The sequence below is a fragment of the Xenopus laevis genome, chromosome 6S (genome assembly GCF_017654675.1).
Source record: "Xenopus laevis strain J_2021 chromosome 6S, Xenopus_laevis_v10.1, whole genome shotgun sequence".
In the NCBI taxonomy this organism is placed as follows: Eukaryota; Metazoa; Chordata; class Amphibia; order Anura; family Pipidae; genus Xenopus; species Xenopus laevis.
In genome coordinates this window covers 63,952,203-63,971,466 of record NC_054382.1, presented here as the reverse complement: position 1 = coordinate 63,971,466, position 19,264 = coordinate 63,952,203, and the positions used below count along the sequence as shown (strand labels likewise).

At 39.1% G+C, this 19,264-nt stretch overlaps 1 protein-coding gene across 7 annotated transcripts in view; it reads right to left on the bottom strand.

Annotated features, from left to right (window-relative positions):
- otulin.S (OTU deubiquitinase with linear linkage specificity S homeolog) overlaps window positions 1-17,975 on the bottom strand; it is a 46,801-nt gene extending 28,826 nt beyond the window's left edge. For 2 of the 7 annotated variants that reach the window (XR_001936306.2, XM_018269408.2), the window contains exons 1-2: window positions 17,880-17,975; window positions 5,921-6,207 (exon numbers count right to left, since the gene is read on the bottom strand). Coding sequence is in view for 6 of the 7 variants with exons in the window: in XM_018269408.2 (XP_018124897.1) it covers window positions 5,921-6,108 (188 nt within the window). In the remaining variant the exon portion in view is untranslated. Of the gene's footprint in view, window positions 1-144; window positions 319-2,169; window positions 2,374-5,920; window positions 6,208-11,800; window positions 11,846-17,879 lie in introns of those variants that run through there. The other 5 variants (XM_018269407.2, XM_041567640.1, XM_018269409.2 and 2 more) reach the window with 5 other exon arrangements.
- Window positions 17,976-19,264: the final 1,289 nt, after the last annotated feature.

Here is a 19,264-nt window from a genome sequence, read left to right as displayed (position 1 = left end):
CTGGTGACTTACAGGTTTCCTTCCGCTTGTCAAAAATTACTGAGAAAATCAGAAGTTTGTTAATGCCAAATATTAATGCAATATGTGTATACTTTGACACAAGGACACACACACTGGTGATTCTAACGGAATCCCTAAACTTACTGGGCTTCCTTTTCATCCCCTGCAAGGGTAATGGCCTCATGACCTGGCTTCTTGCTTCCCATATGAAGCGGTGTATGGTGCCTGCACCCTTTAGTTCATATTTTGGCTAATAATAGGCAGCACTGAGCAACTCATAGCACTGATATCAACAGGATGTGAATCACTGGAAGTCACCTATAAGTAGCGGTGAACAAAAAAGACTAGGTTAAAGGCATAACGTTTTGATCATATTTATAGGAGTCATATAGGATAAACAATAAACCCCTAATTTTATAGGCATGTGAAGTTGGTTTCACATTGTGCTAAAAAATTATATTATCTTTAAAATAGCTCCCTATAGATGTTCACTAGTCCCCGTCTGTGTTTCAAATAAGGGGTGGGCATGTCCGGTCCCTGCCAGAAGCACATTCACAAAAGCAAAGACAAGCTTCAGTTCCATATCAGGTCAGCCTGGCTACCGACTGGTTCCTATCCTAAAGTGCAGTGTGCGGAGTGCCATCATCTCACCTGCACAGCCAGAGAATTTAGCGAGCAAGAAGTGGAACAGATGGGCGAGACTAGGTTTTCAGATTTTTTTGTTTTGCTAGCAAATATCCAAGGTTTGAAATTTTTAGATAAAAATACGTTTATTTGTGGTTCTAAAACCTTTAAAACCACTAAAATAAGAATGTTGATATATGGGCATCCAAGTTTGACCAGGAGCAGTAACCCATAGTAACCAATCAGCAGTTAGTATTTACTGGTCACCTGTTTAAAAGCATCTTAAAAACATCTTATTGGTTGCCTTGGGTTACTGCACCTGGGCAAACTTCGTTCCTTTTATTACAAATGGGGGAATAAATGTAATAGTTTTTTTAATTAAAAGAGAGAAGTGATAGGATAGGTGATCAACCCCTAGTCTTGTAGGCAATAATGAATAATATGTAGTACTGGTTTTACTTTGGACTAAAAATTATTATCTTTAAAATGGAGCTCCCTATAGATCTGCTATGGTCCCTGTCCAAGTTTCAAATGAGGAGTGGGCATGTTCTAATGGTCCCTGCCAGCAGCTGAATTGGGGTCGACAAGCAATCACTGTGCTGCAGTCACACAAGCAAAGACAGGCTTCAGTTCACTATCAGGTCAGTCTGGCTGCCGACTGGTTCTTATCTTAAAGTATGCTGAGTGCTATCATCTCACCTGCACAGCCAGAGAATTTAGCCGGACCTAGGGGTAGGGACGCCACGATTGGGGGGTGCTGGACAGGTAGCTCTTCTGCCTGGACATGGCAGTAAACATGCGCCGGTGAATGCCACTAGCGTGTTTGCGTGCAAGACAGTGATGGGGGGGAGTGAGCTGGCCTGCCTAGGGCGCCCGGCCGCCTCTGATTAGAAGTCACCTCAGAGTTTAGTGACCATATAAAACGTATAAAAATTTATAATCTACAGTATTTCTATGTGCTGTGTCTTCAAAAAGCTCTCTGTCTTTGCTCTGTTTTAATATGCGCAATGCCACACTTCATTTCATTACCGTGCTTTTTAATTGTATTAAAAATTAATTAATTGTCTCCCTGTAGTCCCTCTGTACCTAAGTTATATTTGCATTGTTCCTTTCATATGACTTCTATGGCAAACTGGCCATACAGGTTATATTGCTGCAGGTTGCTGCAGTGGAGGAAGGGGAAAAGAGACATCTAGGGTGAAGGGAGAGCAAAACTAAAGATGACGGAGGGTGGGAAGGGACTGAGGGAACGAGACGAGACAGATATGAAATTGTTGGTGAATGGGGTATACAGGGGCACAACACTGGAGGGACCCGGGCAGTCGGACGGTAGTGAGACTGGCAACTTATATGGAGAGTGCGAGCGGCAGGAGGGACAAGACCGGATAGTGACAGGAGGGACAGATGGAGCGTGAACCATGAACGGAGATGGAGGGGTGAGCGGATTAGGGAGAGAGAGAGACAGAGTGGAAGTCACCCCACACCAAGCGAGCCCAGTACAGATCACTCCCATTGGACAGAGAGATACCCATACGAACAGCTGACCTGTCACCATCTAGTTCACAGCGTTGCATACTCGAGACATAGGCGAAAACTTGACCGCGTAGGACTACAATTCCCAAGTGCACCAATTCAACTGCACCGAACTTTATTTACACAGTGAACATGATTTACTGCGAGTTTCCAGGTCCGTATTTCGTTGTTTGTTTATGACATAGCCGGAAATACGTTGGCCTCCCTCCTCCTACAATTGGCCCTCCTCCATCTCACTCCTTATATGACGACACAATCTGGAAGATTTTGTCTGCGTCATAACAACATTCTAGGCATTTTTGTTCGTTATTCGGGCGGTGTGAGCTATTCCGTGATATAGTGATGGGGAGTTTTACTGTTTCTCGACGTGGGTTGTCACTGTTTTATGTGGCTCAGTGGGTGGGTAAAGATACGGCCATGTTAGGCTTTAGCTACTGTTCCAGTGGGTGGGGCCGTGCGAGTAGCAAGAAATTCAGTGGACCCTGTGCTGTGCCTGTGACCGGGCTTTTGGGGGGGGGGGGATTTTGTATCATATTTGGAATGCTAGTGTGCCCTGATGCACTGAGTGGGTTGTGTAGAACATTGTGTAGGCATTGCCCGTACCTCATATTGGTAGAAAAGGCACTAGCAGCGCCATAATCTACCCAAGATTGTGAAGCTCGGTGCTCAGCGATAGAGGGATCAGCACCCTCCTTAAGAACAAGCGAACAAAATTCACTGGCACACACAGCGGTGCTCATTTATCAACACAAGGCAATTTTGTCCACTGGCAGTTATCCATACCAACCAATCGGTGATTAGCTTTTTAAAGCCAGCTGCAAGTAGAACAATGAATGCAGCAATTTGATTGGCTGCCATGGGTTACTGCCTCTGGGCATTGCCCAGTGTTGATAAATGACCCCCAGTGAGTGCAGCAGGGAAACCCCTTGCATGTTTATTTAGAGGAACAATTGAACATTTCAGTGCTATGCTCCTTTGCCAAGCATGGAGAAATTTCAGCAAGTCCAGTTTTTTGAACTACTTATATTAGATATCCTTTTTGATTAATAAATAAAAGTTGGACCAATCCCTAGATTTGTACTAAATGATTATTTCAGTAAGCTTGCAATTGCTACCTTGCTTAAACACAAACCAAACCCGTCTTGTTGCTATCTAATGTATCTTCCAGTACAACCTTCAGGGAGAGAATTCCACATCTTTACAGCTTCATCAGTAAAAACAGGTTTCACATATTAAAGGGACTCTGCCATTAATGTTATGGTGTAGTTTAATTTGTAGTTTAATTTGTGAATTACACTGTTTACATTATAACTATTTCATACTAGCATATACAATTTTGTTTTTTTAAGCTGTAATATCGGTGTGTAGGCAGCCATATTAGGTCATTGTGCCTGATCAAGAAAAAGAGCCTGAACTTCTCAATGGAACTGTTTTTATATAAGGTATTGTTTCTCCTACTCTACTAGTGTAAATGTATCTCAGTGAAGGATTCTTCTGGAGCAGCAATATTAATTGATGCATTTTGAAAAAAATATTTTCCCCATGACATCCCTTTAAGATCGAATCTCCTTTCTCATAATCTCAGTGTCTGTTAGATGGGCCTAATGGTGAATAAAGCATCAAATAATTTATTTTTTGGTCCCCTATTTATACATATACAGTATTTATCATATCCCCCCATTAAGCACAGTGCTAACAGTACCAACTTGACCAACCTTTCCTCATAATTTCCATACCACTTTTTTAGGTCTCTATTTCAATAATATCAACTTTGAGCACGGGAGACCAAAACTGCATGGTGACTTCTAGGTGTGGCCATGCCAGTGCTTTGTAAAGTGGAAGAATTAGTATTCAACTATAAATATATACAGTACATTGGAAACATTTTTTGCCCTTGCGGTTGCTGGCTGGCATAGCTTGCTAAAGCTAAGTTATTATTCACAAGTACTCTTAGGCCCTTCTTTTGTGGCTTTGCCTAACTCAGTAAGTAGCTTGCATATTTTTATATAGCAGATGCATAACATTGCATTTATCAACATTGCATCTTATCTGCCCAGAGTGCCTCTTTGTTACTGCTTCCACATGCTAAACAGAATTAACTGGCATGCATAGTTTTGTGTCATTTGCAAAGACTGAAACATTGTTTACAATACCCTTTCCAAAGTCATTAATGAACAAATTAAAGTTGGCCCAGTACAGAACCCACTAGTAGACCACTAAGAACCCTACTCCAACTACAGAATGTACCATTGACAACTATTTTCAATACACAATCCTTTAGCCATATACCAACCAAGACCGAATTAGAAAGTATTAATTTAATGGTTCCCTAGCATCAATGCATGCACTTGTGCAAATTCATCAGAGCAGGCTGGGCAGGCACATGCAAGTACTAGCAAGTATATGGAGAGTATATGGCCAGCTCATTTCCAATATTATCAGGCAAAAAAAAAAGGTGCCAAACTTAATGGTCTCAAGTACTTTTTGCAAATAGTGTCAATGTGCTCAATTTTGCAGCCATTATAGCTGCCTTTATAATGTGTTGCAGATTTTTTTTGCTCTTGGTAATTGGTAATAAAAGTATGTATTTTTTTTTTTTGCTTTGAAGTCATGAGACATATTTCTATTGTGCTGCTAAAGGACGGTTTAGAGCAGGGATCCCCAACCTTTTGAACCCGTGAGCAACATTCAGAAGTAAAAGGAGTTGGGGAGCAACACATGCATGAAAAATGTTCCTGAGGTGCCAAATAAGTGCTGTAATTGACCATTTGGTAGCCCCTATGTGGATTTTCAACCTACATTGAGGCTCTGTTTGGCAGTACACCTGTTTTTTTTTAAACCAAAACGTGACTCCAAAATAAGAAACTGCTTTGAGGACACTGGGAGAAACATCAAAGGGGTTGGAGAGCAACATGTTGCTCACAAGCTACTGGTTGGGGATCACTGGTTTAGAGCCTAATTTCATTAATTAACCGTTTTATGATGCCACTGAAGTATTGTAGTATTCTTAATGCTCAGTATGGCAGACGTTTGAATTCACCAGGTTTAAAAATCATAAAAATAAGTGCAGTAACTAGATTTATTTAGAGATGCATAGCACTTCATGTTTCGGACCACATGGTGCAGTCCCACTCCTAATGTGGCTCTGGCAGGGACCATTAGAACATGCACATCCTTCCTTTGATAAAAGGACAGGGACTATAGCTGTACAAGAAACTTTAATAAAGGGGACAGTTGATACATTTTAGTCCAGAGTGAAAGCAGAACATATACAGTATTGTTCATTATTACCTAGAAGATTAGTGGGATTTCACTCATCTCAGATAGGTGTGTTTTGGAACACACAGGAACTAGAAGGCCTGGTTTTTGTGCTTTTATATGGATAGAGATGTAAAATAAAATAATAAATAAATGCTACAACTAATAAATGCATTAGTTGTAGCATATATGTTTTATATAAATGTTGAAAGTAAGGCATTACAGATTAAATAATAAAAATGCAGAATTCATAACCTTAGGATATTACAATACTTCATATATGGTATATATGAGGTTCATGCTAAAACATATAAATGTTTGCTATTCTGGTAGGGGTTTCCTAGTTTCATTATAGTTTATGTTTAGTTGTTTTCATTAACAAAAAGCAGACCTAAACACAGAAGTATATTTAGCATCTGAATTTTCTGTGCTAATGTCATATTGCACTTCATAGGCAAATACACAGATCCCAAGATACCTGATATGAGAAAAAAAGAAACAGTACCTTTGGAAATCAGCATCTTCCACACTCTGCCTCATCAAAAATGAATCATTCACAGTCCATTTTTCTGATCTCTTTTTCTTTTTTTTTGCACAGCAAAAAATACTTTTTCCAGATCTTGATTGTTTCCCAATATGCCTGTGCCAACAGTGACATGTTTTAGAGCAGCACAGTGACCACAGACAGCCCATGATGTTAAAACCACCTATTTCCAGCAGTGTTGATTTTCATTTTAGCTACTCTGGTGTGTTCTTTGATTCCCAGACCAACAGGGAGGATAAAGTTATGATCTAATGGGTAATATAGAAAAAATCACTTTAGTTTTGAAGAAGACAAACTATAATTTAACAGAAAATGCACACATTTTCAGGTTTCATTGAATCACACAATGAAAATAGTTGGAAAATAATTACTGGCTAACCACACATGCACAAAATCAGACACTTCAAACTTTCACTTTCTAGACAAAGATACAAGGTAGTATATTGCTAATAATTTCAGACAGTAGGTTAAAATAAATTACACAGAAATGGAAGGTAGACAGTAGGGGATGGTAAAAGTAAATGTGATTAACTAGAGATCTACAAATATAGTTATTGTTCTATTTGTAAATTATAAAGCTGCCCATTGTATTTTGTTGCTACACTACAGTCCCTACCATTCATAAGTTGTATCTAAAAATTTCCAGTATCATCTATGATGCAGTAAGGGGAGAGATATGCAAGATAGCCCCTTTACAAATGGTGTTTGTGAGTAGCCAGCCAGCCATCCAAGCTAGGAGTAGTAATAGTCATAGCCACCACCCTGGTGATACTTGCTGTCCCTTTATCGGTAGTATCATTAGAGGTTTACAGGTTGAACAGCAGAATCTTCTTAGGGCCCTTTAGGACTCTGGGAAGAGATCTCTCTGTACATTGAACAGTATTGAAAGGGTATCCTGCACCTCCAAGTGTTATGTCTTTATTCAGAACACAGCAAGTAATATGCACCAGCCCAGGAGAACACTTAAATCGATACTGACACGTTCCTATAAATATCATACCAACGTGTCAGTATCAATTAAATGCTGCAACCGTAATTGCTGCCCTCAAAGCCGCCCAGTCCCCCCAACCTGCATTAACCTGACCCTCTGACACTGCTAAAAGACCTTCTGAGCTGTTTCAGTGACGCTGGGCTGGGGACAGCGTGATGCTTCCATAGGCTGATTACGAATGGAAACAGGAATTCAGCCTCCGACCCCAGCCCAGTGTCACTGAAGCAACCCGGAAGATCTGTTAGTAGTGTCAGTGGGTCAGCTGCACACAGGTTTGCAGGGTTGGGGGTGGCTTTCGGGGAACGATTACGGGTGCAGTATTTACTTTACTTTATAGGAAAGGAAAGTAATTTTTATAGGAACTTGTCAGTATCGCTTTAATAATATGGAGACCAGCTTTGCTTTTAATCCATTCATACACAAACAGATACAATCTATAATGTGACACAGAATGGAAAGAAACTATAAAAATACAATTGTGGTAATACTTCGCTGTTTCTATTTTGATGTCCTGTATCTTCATCCTGATGAAGGGGGAGGTTGTACCCCCCCCCCGAAACGTTGATACTTGTGGTGTTATAAGATAAAGAAAAGGGCACTTTGCCAACTGCAGAAATATAGTGTGTGCGCGGATCCTTGAACAAAAATTGCTGTTGCTATGGGACCTGGCCGGGTCTGCAGATGACCAGCACCACCATTGCAGTGTAAGTTAATCACAGGAGTTGCGGTGGATTGTAAACAAATTCTGTATCTTCAGGACGTTTGTTTGTAATGCATTAATTGAATATATTTGGAGAAGAGAAAGCCAAAGTTGCTTTCTCTGATACAGTATCTATTTATGAGAGATTGTTTTTGGAAATGTTTTTCCGCTGTTGGAAACACATTGGGGCAGATTTACTAAAGGGTGAAGTGGCTGTTGCTAGCGAAAATTCACCAGAAATCCCATCCGCAGGGACATTGCCAATTTACTAATAGGCGTAGAGGACAATTCGCTTGCAAAAGAGAGCGTAGCTAGTGCATTTTCACGCCCTATCGGCATGCGAATTTTCAATCAGGTTACTCAGCAAATTCACTAAAGTGAATAGAACGTTACCTGTTTCGTCAGTTTCCTTTGCCAGCTTAGACCTGGCGAACAGATAAGATGAAGCTACATCCTCCTCAATCTTATGTCATATCCTGTATGCCAAAACGTTATTAAAATTTATTTAAAAAAGCTGAAGTTTTTTCATATTTTAAAGTGGATTTTTTTACCCTTTGAGGGGCATACCACATTTTTTTAGGGTGAGCTCATGTCTAGGGTCAGCCAGCTTTCTAGTGCCTGAGACAAGCACATGCTTACAGTGGTCTAGAGTGCTCTAACTATACTTATTCAAATCAAGTAAATAAAGGAAAATATTGGTTCTATTCAAAATCTGTTAAACTTTTAAAAATAGTAAACATTAAATCCAGTTAATTACATATCCACTCAGTAGACTCATGGTTTATGTGCAGCTATGAAATGCACATGGAATGTATTAGTGTTTGGTTGCTAGCAAGGTCAACCTGACAGCCCCTATATACACAGTACATGTGCTGCATGGCTCATTGGGGCTTTGTTTCATAACATACAGTTGCACGGATGACAATAAAAATCCTGTATAGAATATATATATATATATATATATATATATATATATATATATATATATATATATATATATATACTATGATATAATTAATTCTTATTGGTGGCAAAACAATCCTTTTGGGTTTACTTAGTTAATATTTAAATTGTTTTTGACACTTTGGGGCACTTTTACTTAGCTCAGGGGAAGGAATCTTTCGATTCGAAGGATTTAATCGTTCGATCAAACGATTTTTCCTTCGATCGTACGAACAAAGGAAATGCGATAAATCCTTCAACTTCGATATTCGAAGTCGAAGGATTTTACTTCGACAGTCGAATATCGAGGGTTAATTAACCCTCGATATTCGACCCTAAGTAAATGTGCCCCTTAAAGGCCTATTTATTAAAATATTCTTATTTTGTAATAAAAACTAATTCGACTTAACTCCCAACCACAAATTGCTTTAATTTGAATTTGTGCAACGTTTTTGAATTGTTGCTCGAAAAACGCAACTTTTTCAGATCAGCATAAAAATGCCCAAACCCAAGGCAAGAAGCATCTACCATTGACTTCTACGTGACCTCAGCAGGTTTTAGCTGGAGTATTTTCAGGTTAGTATTTTAAGCAGTTTTGGAGCATAAATTCAAGTATTTTTTTATCTAAGAAATTCAGATTTTTTAGTAAATAGTCCCCTAAATGTATGGCTATCCAAATTACGTAAATACCCCTTATATAGAAAACACCAGGTCACAGGCATTCTGGATAAACAGTACCCATATCTGTATATGTCCTATATGCTCAAAAATGGTATTCAGCATTACCAAATAAACATTTTACGATAAGTTGACCAAATCACTTCTTTAGAGCCAATTGTTTGGTAGCTGACTACTTAAGGCTAAATTATTCTGCAGTCGTTTGTGTATGGTAGTCTGTGAAACAATGTATATACCTTGTGGCTTAATCTTTCTGCCACATGAAGTCAGCTGCAAGTCACTTGTATGGCATATGAAAAATGAAAGGACACATATAAAATGCATCTTGCAAGCAAACTAATTTGTCATATTAGAAAGGAAAAGTGACCATGTTTAATATTCAATTTTGGTAGTAAACTAAATTATGGTAAACTTTAACACTTTTTAGATTCATTATAGATAGATAAATATGTATGGTTGATTTGGTCAACTATTTATTAAACATACACTGGATTGCTAATTTGTAATCAGGATAGATACAGTATTTGATGCAGACTGAATTCACACCACTTGAGCTGAACATCATTATATATAGGCCAAGCAATGCAATAGTTTAGAGGTTTCCAGTGTTAGTGGTATATTAACAGATTCATTCATCCAAAATTCTTCAGTCCTTATCAATAGTTAGTTCAAGGGGGGAATGTAATAAAATTTGCAAAGAATACAAATTTGCAAAAATATGAATAAAATTTGCATTTGGCAATGTTATATTTTTCATAAGTCTTTGCAAATTTTAATTGTACATTGCACACTTCTAAGACATGCTTGAAGGTGGGGTAGTCGTTTGGAGCAAACATAACAACTTTTTTCTGTAAGAAGTTTTATTACATATACTGTGCAAACATTCCCAATCTTTCTTCCACTATTGGAGTGGTTGCTAAAGAATTTCCAGGTTTGCAAAAGCTATCTTAAATTCATGCAAAGGAAAATTTGTGCACAGGCATACATTTTTTTCATTGCAAATAGTTTTTCCTTTACAGACTTTTATTACACCCCAAATGTTCATTATGTCATGCCTAGATGATTACTAGATTAGTTATGAGGTACATAGTGGGGGTTATATATTAAAGTCTTTATGTTGAAAACTCCAAAAATTCGAGTTTTTTTTACTATATAATCGAAATTTTTAGTGGAAAAAAAAACGTGAATTTTTTTGTGGTTTAATTAAAGCCCGATGCTGCAAAAAGTCTGAATCAGAAAATCTGGCATTTCAGACCTGCCGAGGTTATATATAAGTCAATGGGAGTGGTCCCTATCCTATTTAGAAGTTTCTGTGGTCTGCTCTGGAATTAGCCAAAAAATCCGACTATTTCAGGCAAAAATCTGAAAAATCAAGCAATTCTGTAAAAAAACTCAGAAAAATCGTACAATTTGGGTTTTCGCTCAGTTTTATAGCGTTTGCCCCGATTGTGCTTTTTTTAATAATGAATAAGGTTCAATCGTGGATTCTAGTTTGGACGGCCTTTTTTTATTTAAATACTCAGAAAGCTTTGGTTTTTCATAAATAAGCCCCAGTGTGTCAGTCTCAAGTCTCAGCCAGATTAAACTGTGCATGTTCTGTAAAACAGCAGAGAAGACATTGGAAGTTAGTGAGCACATACATTATGTAAAATAATGCTTGCCCTTAAAAGGGCGTCAGAAGTCCTTGTGGAACCACACAAGTGGTCATTTACCACTCTTTATGAGCCCTGAGCAGGAGTTGAACTTGCTTCAGGGCATGAAAAGGAGAAGCATCTGTGATAATGTGAGAATTTTAGGATAGCAATGGAATCCCGTCCTGATGTGTGGGTGGAATTAGATATTGGTGTGGTCATAAGGTGTGTCCAATTAGATGAGTTATCATTATTATTCTTCCTTCTAGCTAGATACAATATCATTCCACATGCTCTGGGAAAATACTGTTCCGTGCAGCAGCTCAAGACCACATGTACCTCCAGCAAAAAGTTCAACAACTACATCAAACTCTACAGACAGCCTATATCCCTTAAACCTAATATGGCTCAAATGTTTAATATTGAATAATCCAGGGTTTTTCCCTATTTTTTCCCTATTAATAACATTGGGATCAATAATAATTATTACCGGCCAGGTGGCAACCCTAAGCCTATCCATTGATAATACTACTAGGATGAATTATTTTAAACATTATAAAATATAATTATGTGTCACCTTTTTAGGTATTGCTAAAATCCAATGACAGGACTCTGTATTGTTAAGCATGGATAGATTTGTAATACCCATGAGCTAAAGCAATTAAAATGCAGACTGAACAAAGTAAGCATCAAATGACATTGCAGAGGCCTAAACACAAAACAACATCCCTTTCCAAACTGCCAGGCACAACTGAGCTTCAAATGTAAAGAGTTGATTTTTATGTAACTGTATATTTACTTTTATGCTGATTCTCTGCTAAACGACAACATCCTTCCCCTTTCTAGAATCATACATTAAGTGTTTTGTTTTTTTGGTAAATTAATCTTATGTGATTTACCTTTCCTTCTGTCTCCTTCTCCAGCAGTATCACTGAGCTGAGTGCTGTGCTTGTGTGTGTTTGGATGGCACATGCCCAGCATGATTTCACCTCTCTGTCTCTTATCCTGAACAATGTGCACTACATTTGCCAAGAAAGCCTAGATTCCCTCGGGCCCATCCTATTTTGTGTGTGGGATAGGAAAAGAAAATCCATCTGCTATTTTTAAACAAGGTAGAAAAATGAGAATGCAACTGAGAATCCAGTAGTGATTCAGTTGATTAAGTGTACAGTTATGTGGCATTGGAAAGGTCAAGCAGCTTTACAGTTCTCAAGCTGTATTTTTATATTTTGCCCTCTGGAGAAATTTGCTAACCTGGACAAATTAGAAGCAAAATAAACCTTTTTAACCTGTTTTAACAATGTGTTTCACTTATATTCTAACACAAAAGTGTAGACCAATTCTAATTAAAACTATTTAGAACTATAAGGGTGACAGGATTTCTAAATCATCAGGGCTGACAGGATGGCCAATTCATCAGTGCTGACAGGGCTGATAAGATGGCTAACTCTTAAGGGCTGACAGACTGGCCAATTCATAAGGGCTGACAGCATTTCTAACTCATAAGGGCTCACAGGATGGCCAATTCAAGGGCTGACAAGATTTCTAATTTATAAGGACTGACAGGATTTCTTACTCATAACGCTGACAGGATTTCTTACTCATAACACTGACAGGATGGCCAATTCAGAAGGGCTGACAGGATTTCTAACTAATAAGGGTGGACTGGATAGCCAATTAATTTTTTTTAATTCAGGTAAGTTTATTAATGATAATAACAACAATGTCGACACAAGACACACCAGCACAACATGGATAATTCTAGCAGGATTTAACCTTGCTCGTTTATTTGCGGATGCAACGTTTGGGGGCGTGACCCCCTTTCTTCTTTTTTGCAATAACAATGTCAGCACATAGATGTCAGCTATTGAATACAGTTGTGTGGAATGTTAGTAGGCTTCCTACAGTGAAAATAGTAGGTACAGGTAAACGATCTGCAGTATACAGTCACATTAGGAACTCAACTACACTATAGTAATCAAACAGTATTGATCTCACAAAGTTACTTTTTCCTTCTGTATTAAATCTGTAGTCACTTTAGGTAAGTGGATAACTTCAGCCATTTCCATGTACATTAATGATTACCTACAGACAGCTATTGTGCATAAGGAGGAGGCAGTGATTCTTTTAATTTCCTTGTTATTAATTTTTTGGCTAGAAATAAACATTCACTGACAAATAAACTTTGGTGTTCTATGATCAATTCTTTAAGCCCTACAGTCAGCAAGCAGGTGTGGGAGGGTTCTTGGAATTTTCCATTCTAACACTGAGTCTAATTTATCCAAAAGCTTAGTTCAATATGAGGTTAGAGCTGTGCATTCCCATACCATGTGTATTGGTGTAGTGTTTTCTGTGTGGCATGTGGGGCATGCAGAGGAAGTCCCTGGAAATATCTGATATAACTTATCAGGGGTATAGTATGCTCTGTGGGCAAAGTATAACTGTATCATGACCTCCCAGTCATCATCGTCTAGGGGGCCTAGACCTGTCTCCCATTTGTCCCTCAGCTTTTCTAAGGGTTTATTAAATAACTTGTTGTTTAGACTAGCATATAGTTATGATATCCCTTAGTGGACCCACGCATTACAGTTCTTTTGTGACTTTGAGATATCTGAATAGACTGTCTAGTGTATTGTGACACTAGATTCCTCTTCACCTGTAGATATTGCAGCCATTGATTAGTGGGGAGTTGAAACGTTTAAGGGTATCAAACATGACCATTTCCCCATTTTGCCACACATAACCAAAGTTATGGATTCTACAGTTTCCCATACTGTTTTTTTCCTTGTTTTGCAACACCTGAAAACCAATAGTTACACTATAGTGGGGTTTGTGAAAAGAAACCAGTAAACTGAAAAAATTGTACTGCGTTAAGCCATATCAATCAGGCATGTTGCGGCACTACATTATGATATGCAATACTCCATGATATGAGGCAAATTTTGGTGGTGTACCTCTTCTACCCAAGAATCAAAATGACTAATTTGTGCTGACAATGAAGTAAGAAACTTTCTAAATACAATCAATTAAAAATTCTGCATTGTTCCTGAAATAATCAAGTTAATATTCACTATCCCTCACTCAGCATCTGTTTCTCTTCATTCTGTCTCCTTGCAGCAGTTTGATTCCAGTACACACAAAATCAACAAAATAACTGCTTTTGTACAAATCTTGCATGTAGAGAGACAGAATTTCTGGTGACTTTAATAGCGTGAGCTCTAATACATCTTCTAGGCAAAAGGAGCTCCCTAAAAGATATATTGGATAATTCATCTGACAACCAACTCCTGAATGAAGACAGAATGAGGAGAAACAGATGCTAAGAGAGGGATAGTAAAGATAAACTTAATTATTTCAGAATCAGTACAGACATTTTAACTGATTGTATTTAGAAAGTTTCTTATTTCAGAATACTGAAGCTAATATTACATTTTCATTTTCACAAATGTTCCCCCTAAAAGTTTAGTATAGGTCTGGATCCAGCCCACACCAATTTCCAGAGTAATGATTTCAGCTTAGTGAAAAAGCTCTTTGCTACTAGGAGTGGGGCTTGGAGCAGGACATACGAATCTTGGGTGGAAGAATCATTTTTATTACCGTATATACTCGAGTATAAGCCGAGTTTTTCAGCATCCAAAATGTGCTGAAAAAGTCTACCTCGGCTTATACTCAGGTCAGCGGGCAGTAGCTGAGATTGCAGTCACTTTTAATTATTCCTATACCAACAGTTCACTTGGGTAGAGACTGCAATATCCCACAATGCCCTCTGTTGGTTATATGAAAGAATAACAGTGCGCCCTCTGATGGTTATATGAAAGAATAACAGTGACTGCAATATCACACAGCGCCCTCTGTTGGTTATATGAAGGATTAACAGTGATGGCAATATCACACAGCACCCTCTGCACATGGTAGTGGGACAGTGGGACAATGCACACAGTAATCCGTTTGGCAATTCTCTGTCACCATCAACTTTGCAAAGAAGTCCGGTTGATCGCTGGGGGGGTCGCTTTGGCAGAATGTGCGCTGCTGGGAGACAGGGCTGTAGTTGTGTCTAGGCTTATACTAGAGTCAATAAGTTTTCCCAGTTTTCGTAGGTAAAATTAGGTACCTCGGCTTATACTCGGGTCGGCTTATACTCGAGTATATACGGTACTTGAATTCTTCCCGTTGGACCCAGCATAAGTGATTCCCATGCTTTGAGCTTTGTTGTTATTTTCTCTTTAAGTGGGTGAAAATTCAGTTTATAATATTCTGTTAAGGGTAATTTAACGTCTTTACCCAAATACATAAATTGGTTTACCACTGAGAATGGTAAGGTAGGTGGGTTGTGTAGGTATGTGGATGAATCTACTAGTAGGATTAATAACCAGACCAGATAAATATGCAAAGGTATTTGTTTAGTTAAAGAGGTCTTGTGGTGAGTTTGCCCAGTCTCCTAGATATATTATGATGTTATCAGCATATAGTTGTATGCGTTCTTCTTGGCTCCCAATGCGCCAGCCCCTGTTATTGGGGTGCTCTCTGACTGCTTGTGCAAAGGGTTCCATGGCAAGTGCTAATAAGAGGGGTGATAAGGTTCACCCCTAGCGTGTGCCATATTTTAATGGAAAAGTACTGGATTGTGTGCCATTTATAAGTAAAAAATATTTAGGAGAATGGTACATTCTTAACCCATTTCGTATACATTGTGCGAAAATTAAACTGTTTCAAGACCAAGACCTGTAGGGCCATTGTACCATATCAAAGGCTTTGGCTATGTCAAGTGTGGCTGTAGGTATCTGACCATAGTTGTCATGAATGGTGGCCAGATTTAAATAAAGCCTTCTGATATTCAGAACCATAGACTTGCTAGGTATACTGCCAGTTTGGTCATCTGAAATACTGTAATTGTATTGGGAACCATACTCATTCAAGTACAAAGAGCTCTAGCCAATAATTTTATTAGCTGATAAGAGTGAAATAGGGCAGTACACATCCATTTGAAAAGGGTTTTTACAAGGCTTATTCAGCAATACTATAGAGGCCTCATACATTATAGTGGGACACTTTCCTCCTGTGCACATTGTAAGGTTTTGAGATGGATATGCCTAACATATTTAGCACTAGATTCAAAGTGCAGTTCACATGTCCATGTGTTGTGAAACAGAAAGCAGACGCCTGAAGCTATTTTTGCCTTTTTTTGTACTTTGCACACTATGTTGGGTATTGCTGACAAGCCCTGATTTTTTAAATGAAAACTTTATAGTGTTACAAAGAGAAAGTTGTTCTTAATTCACAGTAATAACAGAACCCCAGGTAGTGCAGTGTTTTAGTAACTAGTTTGCATTCTGAATGGTCAGTAGTAGTCAAGTCCCTTTGCAACCAAAGTTTTACTCTTAGCCATAAGATACACTTTCTTATTAAGTGGCAATAATTTATATAGAAAACAAAATAACCATAACCACCACAACGCCACACATCTTCATCAGGAAATGAATTTCATTGCTAATACAAGATGACATGACATGCAAACCTCTATTTATAGAGACATTTCTTTCCTCTGTCCTTAAGATGTTAGTCTTCCATATAACAGGCTCATGCCTCAATACAAGTAAATAAATATTGATACTGACATATCATATTTTTTTAAATAGGTTTGCAGTAAAAACAACATATAGTATTACTACTAATCAGACTGATTCTTCTCTTTTCTCTTCCATGCTTTTAAGTCTCTTTTCAATAACACATAATTTACCACAGCCAGGTAAATGAATGCAACCGAGGTTCCTAGAGATGACTCTACTAACTCTACTAAGATTATTCAGCCCAGAGACTGCAAATCGGTCAGAAAATCAAACAGTCAGGTTAGAAAGTGATATCTAACCATTGTCCAATTGTTTGTAGGGCCAAGCAGGCAGCTACCCTCAGTTTTCCAAGCTTCAACGATTAGACCAGGGGTGCCTACTCTCGACGCATGGCCCCTATCAGGAGATCTACCTTGATAAAAATAATGGCCGTCTACTGTACGGCACAGGAACAAGTATCCAGCCCATAAAATGGTTATATAGTGAATAAAGTATCCCCTTTTGTAAAATATAAGGATATTATAAGTTACCGAGGAGTTTCATGACCATATAAAAACACGAGGCCGAAGGCCGAGTGTTTTTATACAGGTCATGGAACTCCGAGGTAACTTCTAATTTCCTCATATTTTACAACTGGTGGTACTTTATTTATTATAATACACAAATTTCAATTCTCACCTTGCCTCATGGCAGGAGCAGAGCTGCTCCTAAGGCAGAAGATTGCAGACTCGCCTGCCTTAGCAGATCCCTTAAAAAACCTTTTTTGTCGTTGCCTACTTTACTCCCTGGTATTAAAATGCAAAGCTCTGCATACACAGACAGCTATCGGTAACATGAGGGTGATGTGTGTTACAATAAGCCCCAGGCTAGTATCCTTATCCAAGAGGTAAATGTTATAGCTCATTGCATTAAATATACACTAGCAGGCAGTCTATCTTCCAGCAGCACTCAATCCCTGGCCAGGCAGGACTCACAACACAATGAATAAAAAACATGCACTGGCTTGTGTGACACACTGCCCAGCCCCACACTCAAAATAATGACGATGGGCCCAGGAATGGCACGTTGGGCAGAGGACAGGAGCCTTTTCTCATGACACAGTGCTACGCAATATGTTGGCGCTATATAAATTCATGTTAATAATAATAATGACACGTGGGAGGGGGGGGCATCCTCATTTCATGCTCAGTTCAACCTACAGCCCCACTGCGATGGAAATACGCATGTCAGCTTTATACAGCGACAGAGTCAGAGTGGCCCTGCTTACCCCTTGGGACAGGTAAAGTTATTTGCTCCCCCGTCTGGTTACAACCCCACATTCATCCCATAGCACTAGTTAATGTACCATTATATGTGGGGGGAACGGGGACTGGCAGCTGGTAGAGGGATACTGGCCCACTGACATACTTACAGCATCCTATTCTGCCTACATGAGAGGGATGGGCGCCAGGCAAGAGGCAGTGCTGTGAACCCTCCCTTCTCAGCCATCAGCGTGGTTTAGGAGATGAGGTCTGAGTATGGAGGGGTGAGTAGGGAGGAGTGAGGAATGAGTCACGAGGGGCAAGGGGCAGTGCTGTGAACCCTGCCTTCTCATGCATCAGCCTGGCTTAGGAGCAGAGGTCTGAGCACTGAGTGCTGAGGAGGGAGGAGCAAGGGGGGAGATTGTAACAGCAGGCGAGTCTGCATTCTTCTCGTTCTTCTGCCTATTAGGTTTTAAGGTTGAGAGAGCGCACAGAGGCAGCTGGCAGGTTGTGGTCTACCAGGAACAATGACAGGATCTACTGGTAGACCGCGATCGACATCCTGGGCACCCCTGGATTAGACAATATCGCTTGAAATGGTCTTTTTAGTTAATGGACACATCGTAATTTAAACAAGTGTTTTAGGATAAGCTTGGTCTTACGATAACGAAAAGATCTTTTAAAAATCTTAACATCTAGGGCCACCTTTAGTTACACTGTTGTTTTTTACCAATAACAACTGTACACACAGTTCTACTTTGAAACCCAGGGGGTGGGCCAGGCCAGCTTGGTGCCATAGGCAACCTGGCCGGCCCCATCACCCCACACTGCCACAGGCATACGGTGTAAGCATATCAGTTAGGAATAACAAATACCTAGATACCCAACACAAATATTCTTCAACGCATACTAGATAGCCCTAACTTATTTTGCATTTGATTAGAATACAGGAATTGGTGATCCTTTAAATAAGGCAGAAACTTGACTTTGGGTCATAAAAACTCTCGAGGTCTACTACCTGACTAAGGTTTATATACAATCCTTTGAAGTAGCCAAGAACTAAGAAATTAATATGTGCAGCTGTCACTGGCAAAAACTAAAATGATGTGTTTCAATGGTAGGCACCATATGTTAGGAAAGACATATTATATTATACATACATAGGCCCCATACATATTACTACACTGCCCCATTTGGATCAGTTCTGCAGCGAATGTTCGCAAACTATAAAATTCGCAACCGCAATCGTACTGTCGTGTGAAGTGTTCGCAAAGGCAAAATTTCTCACTCTGTGAACATTTATTCGCATTGCAAAGGATTTTTGCGCTAGCAACCAATATTACATTCCCCCTTAGTGTTAATTTTGAAAAATTATGGATTAGGAGTGGTTTTGGTGATCCTCTCAACACCAGCATTCACATACCATACAGAAGTGGCCTTAGTGGTTGGCACTTTTAATACACCTTTTGTGGTATAAATGGATACTCACAGACTGTATTATATCATGTGCCTTATATATTTCCCAATTTTGTTTTTCTCCATGGACCAGATCAGG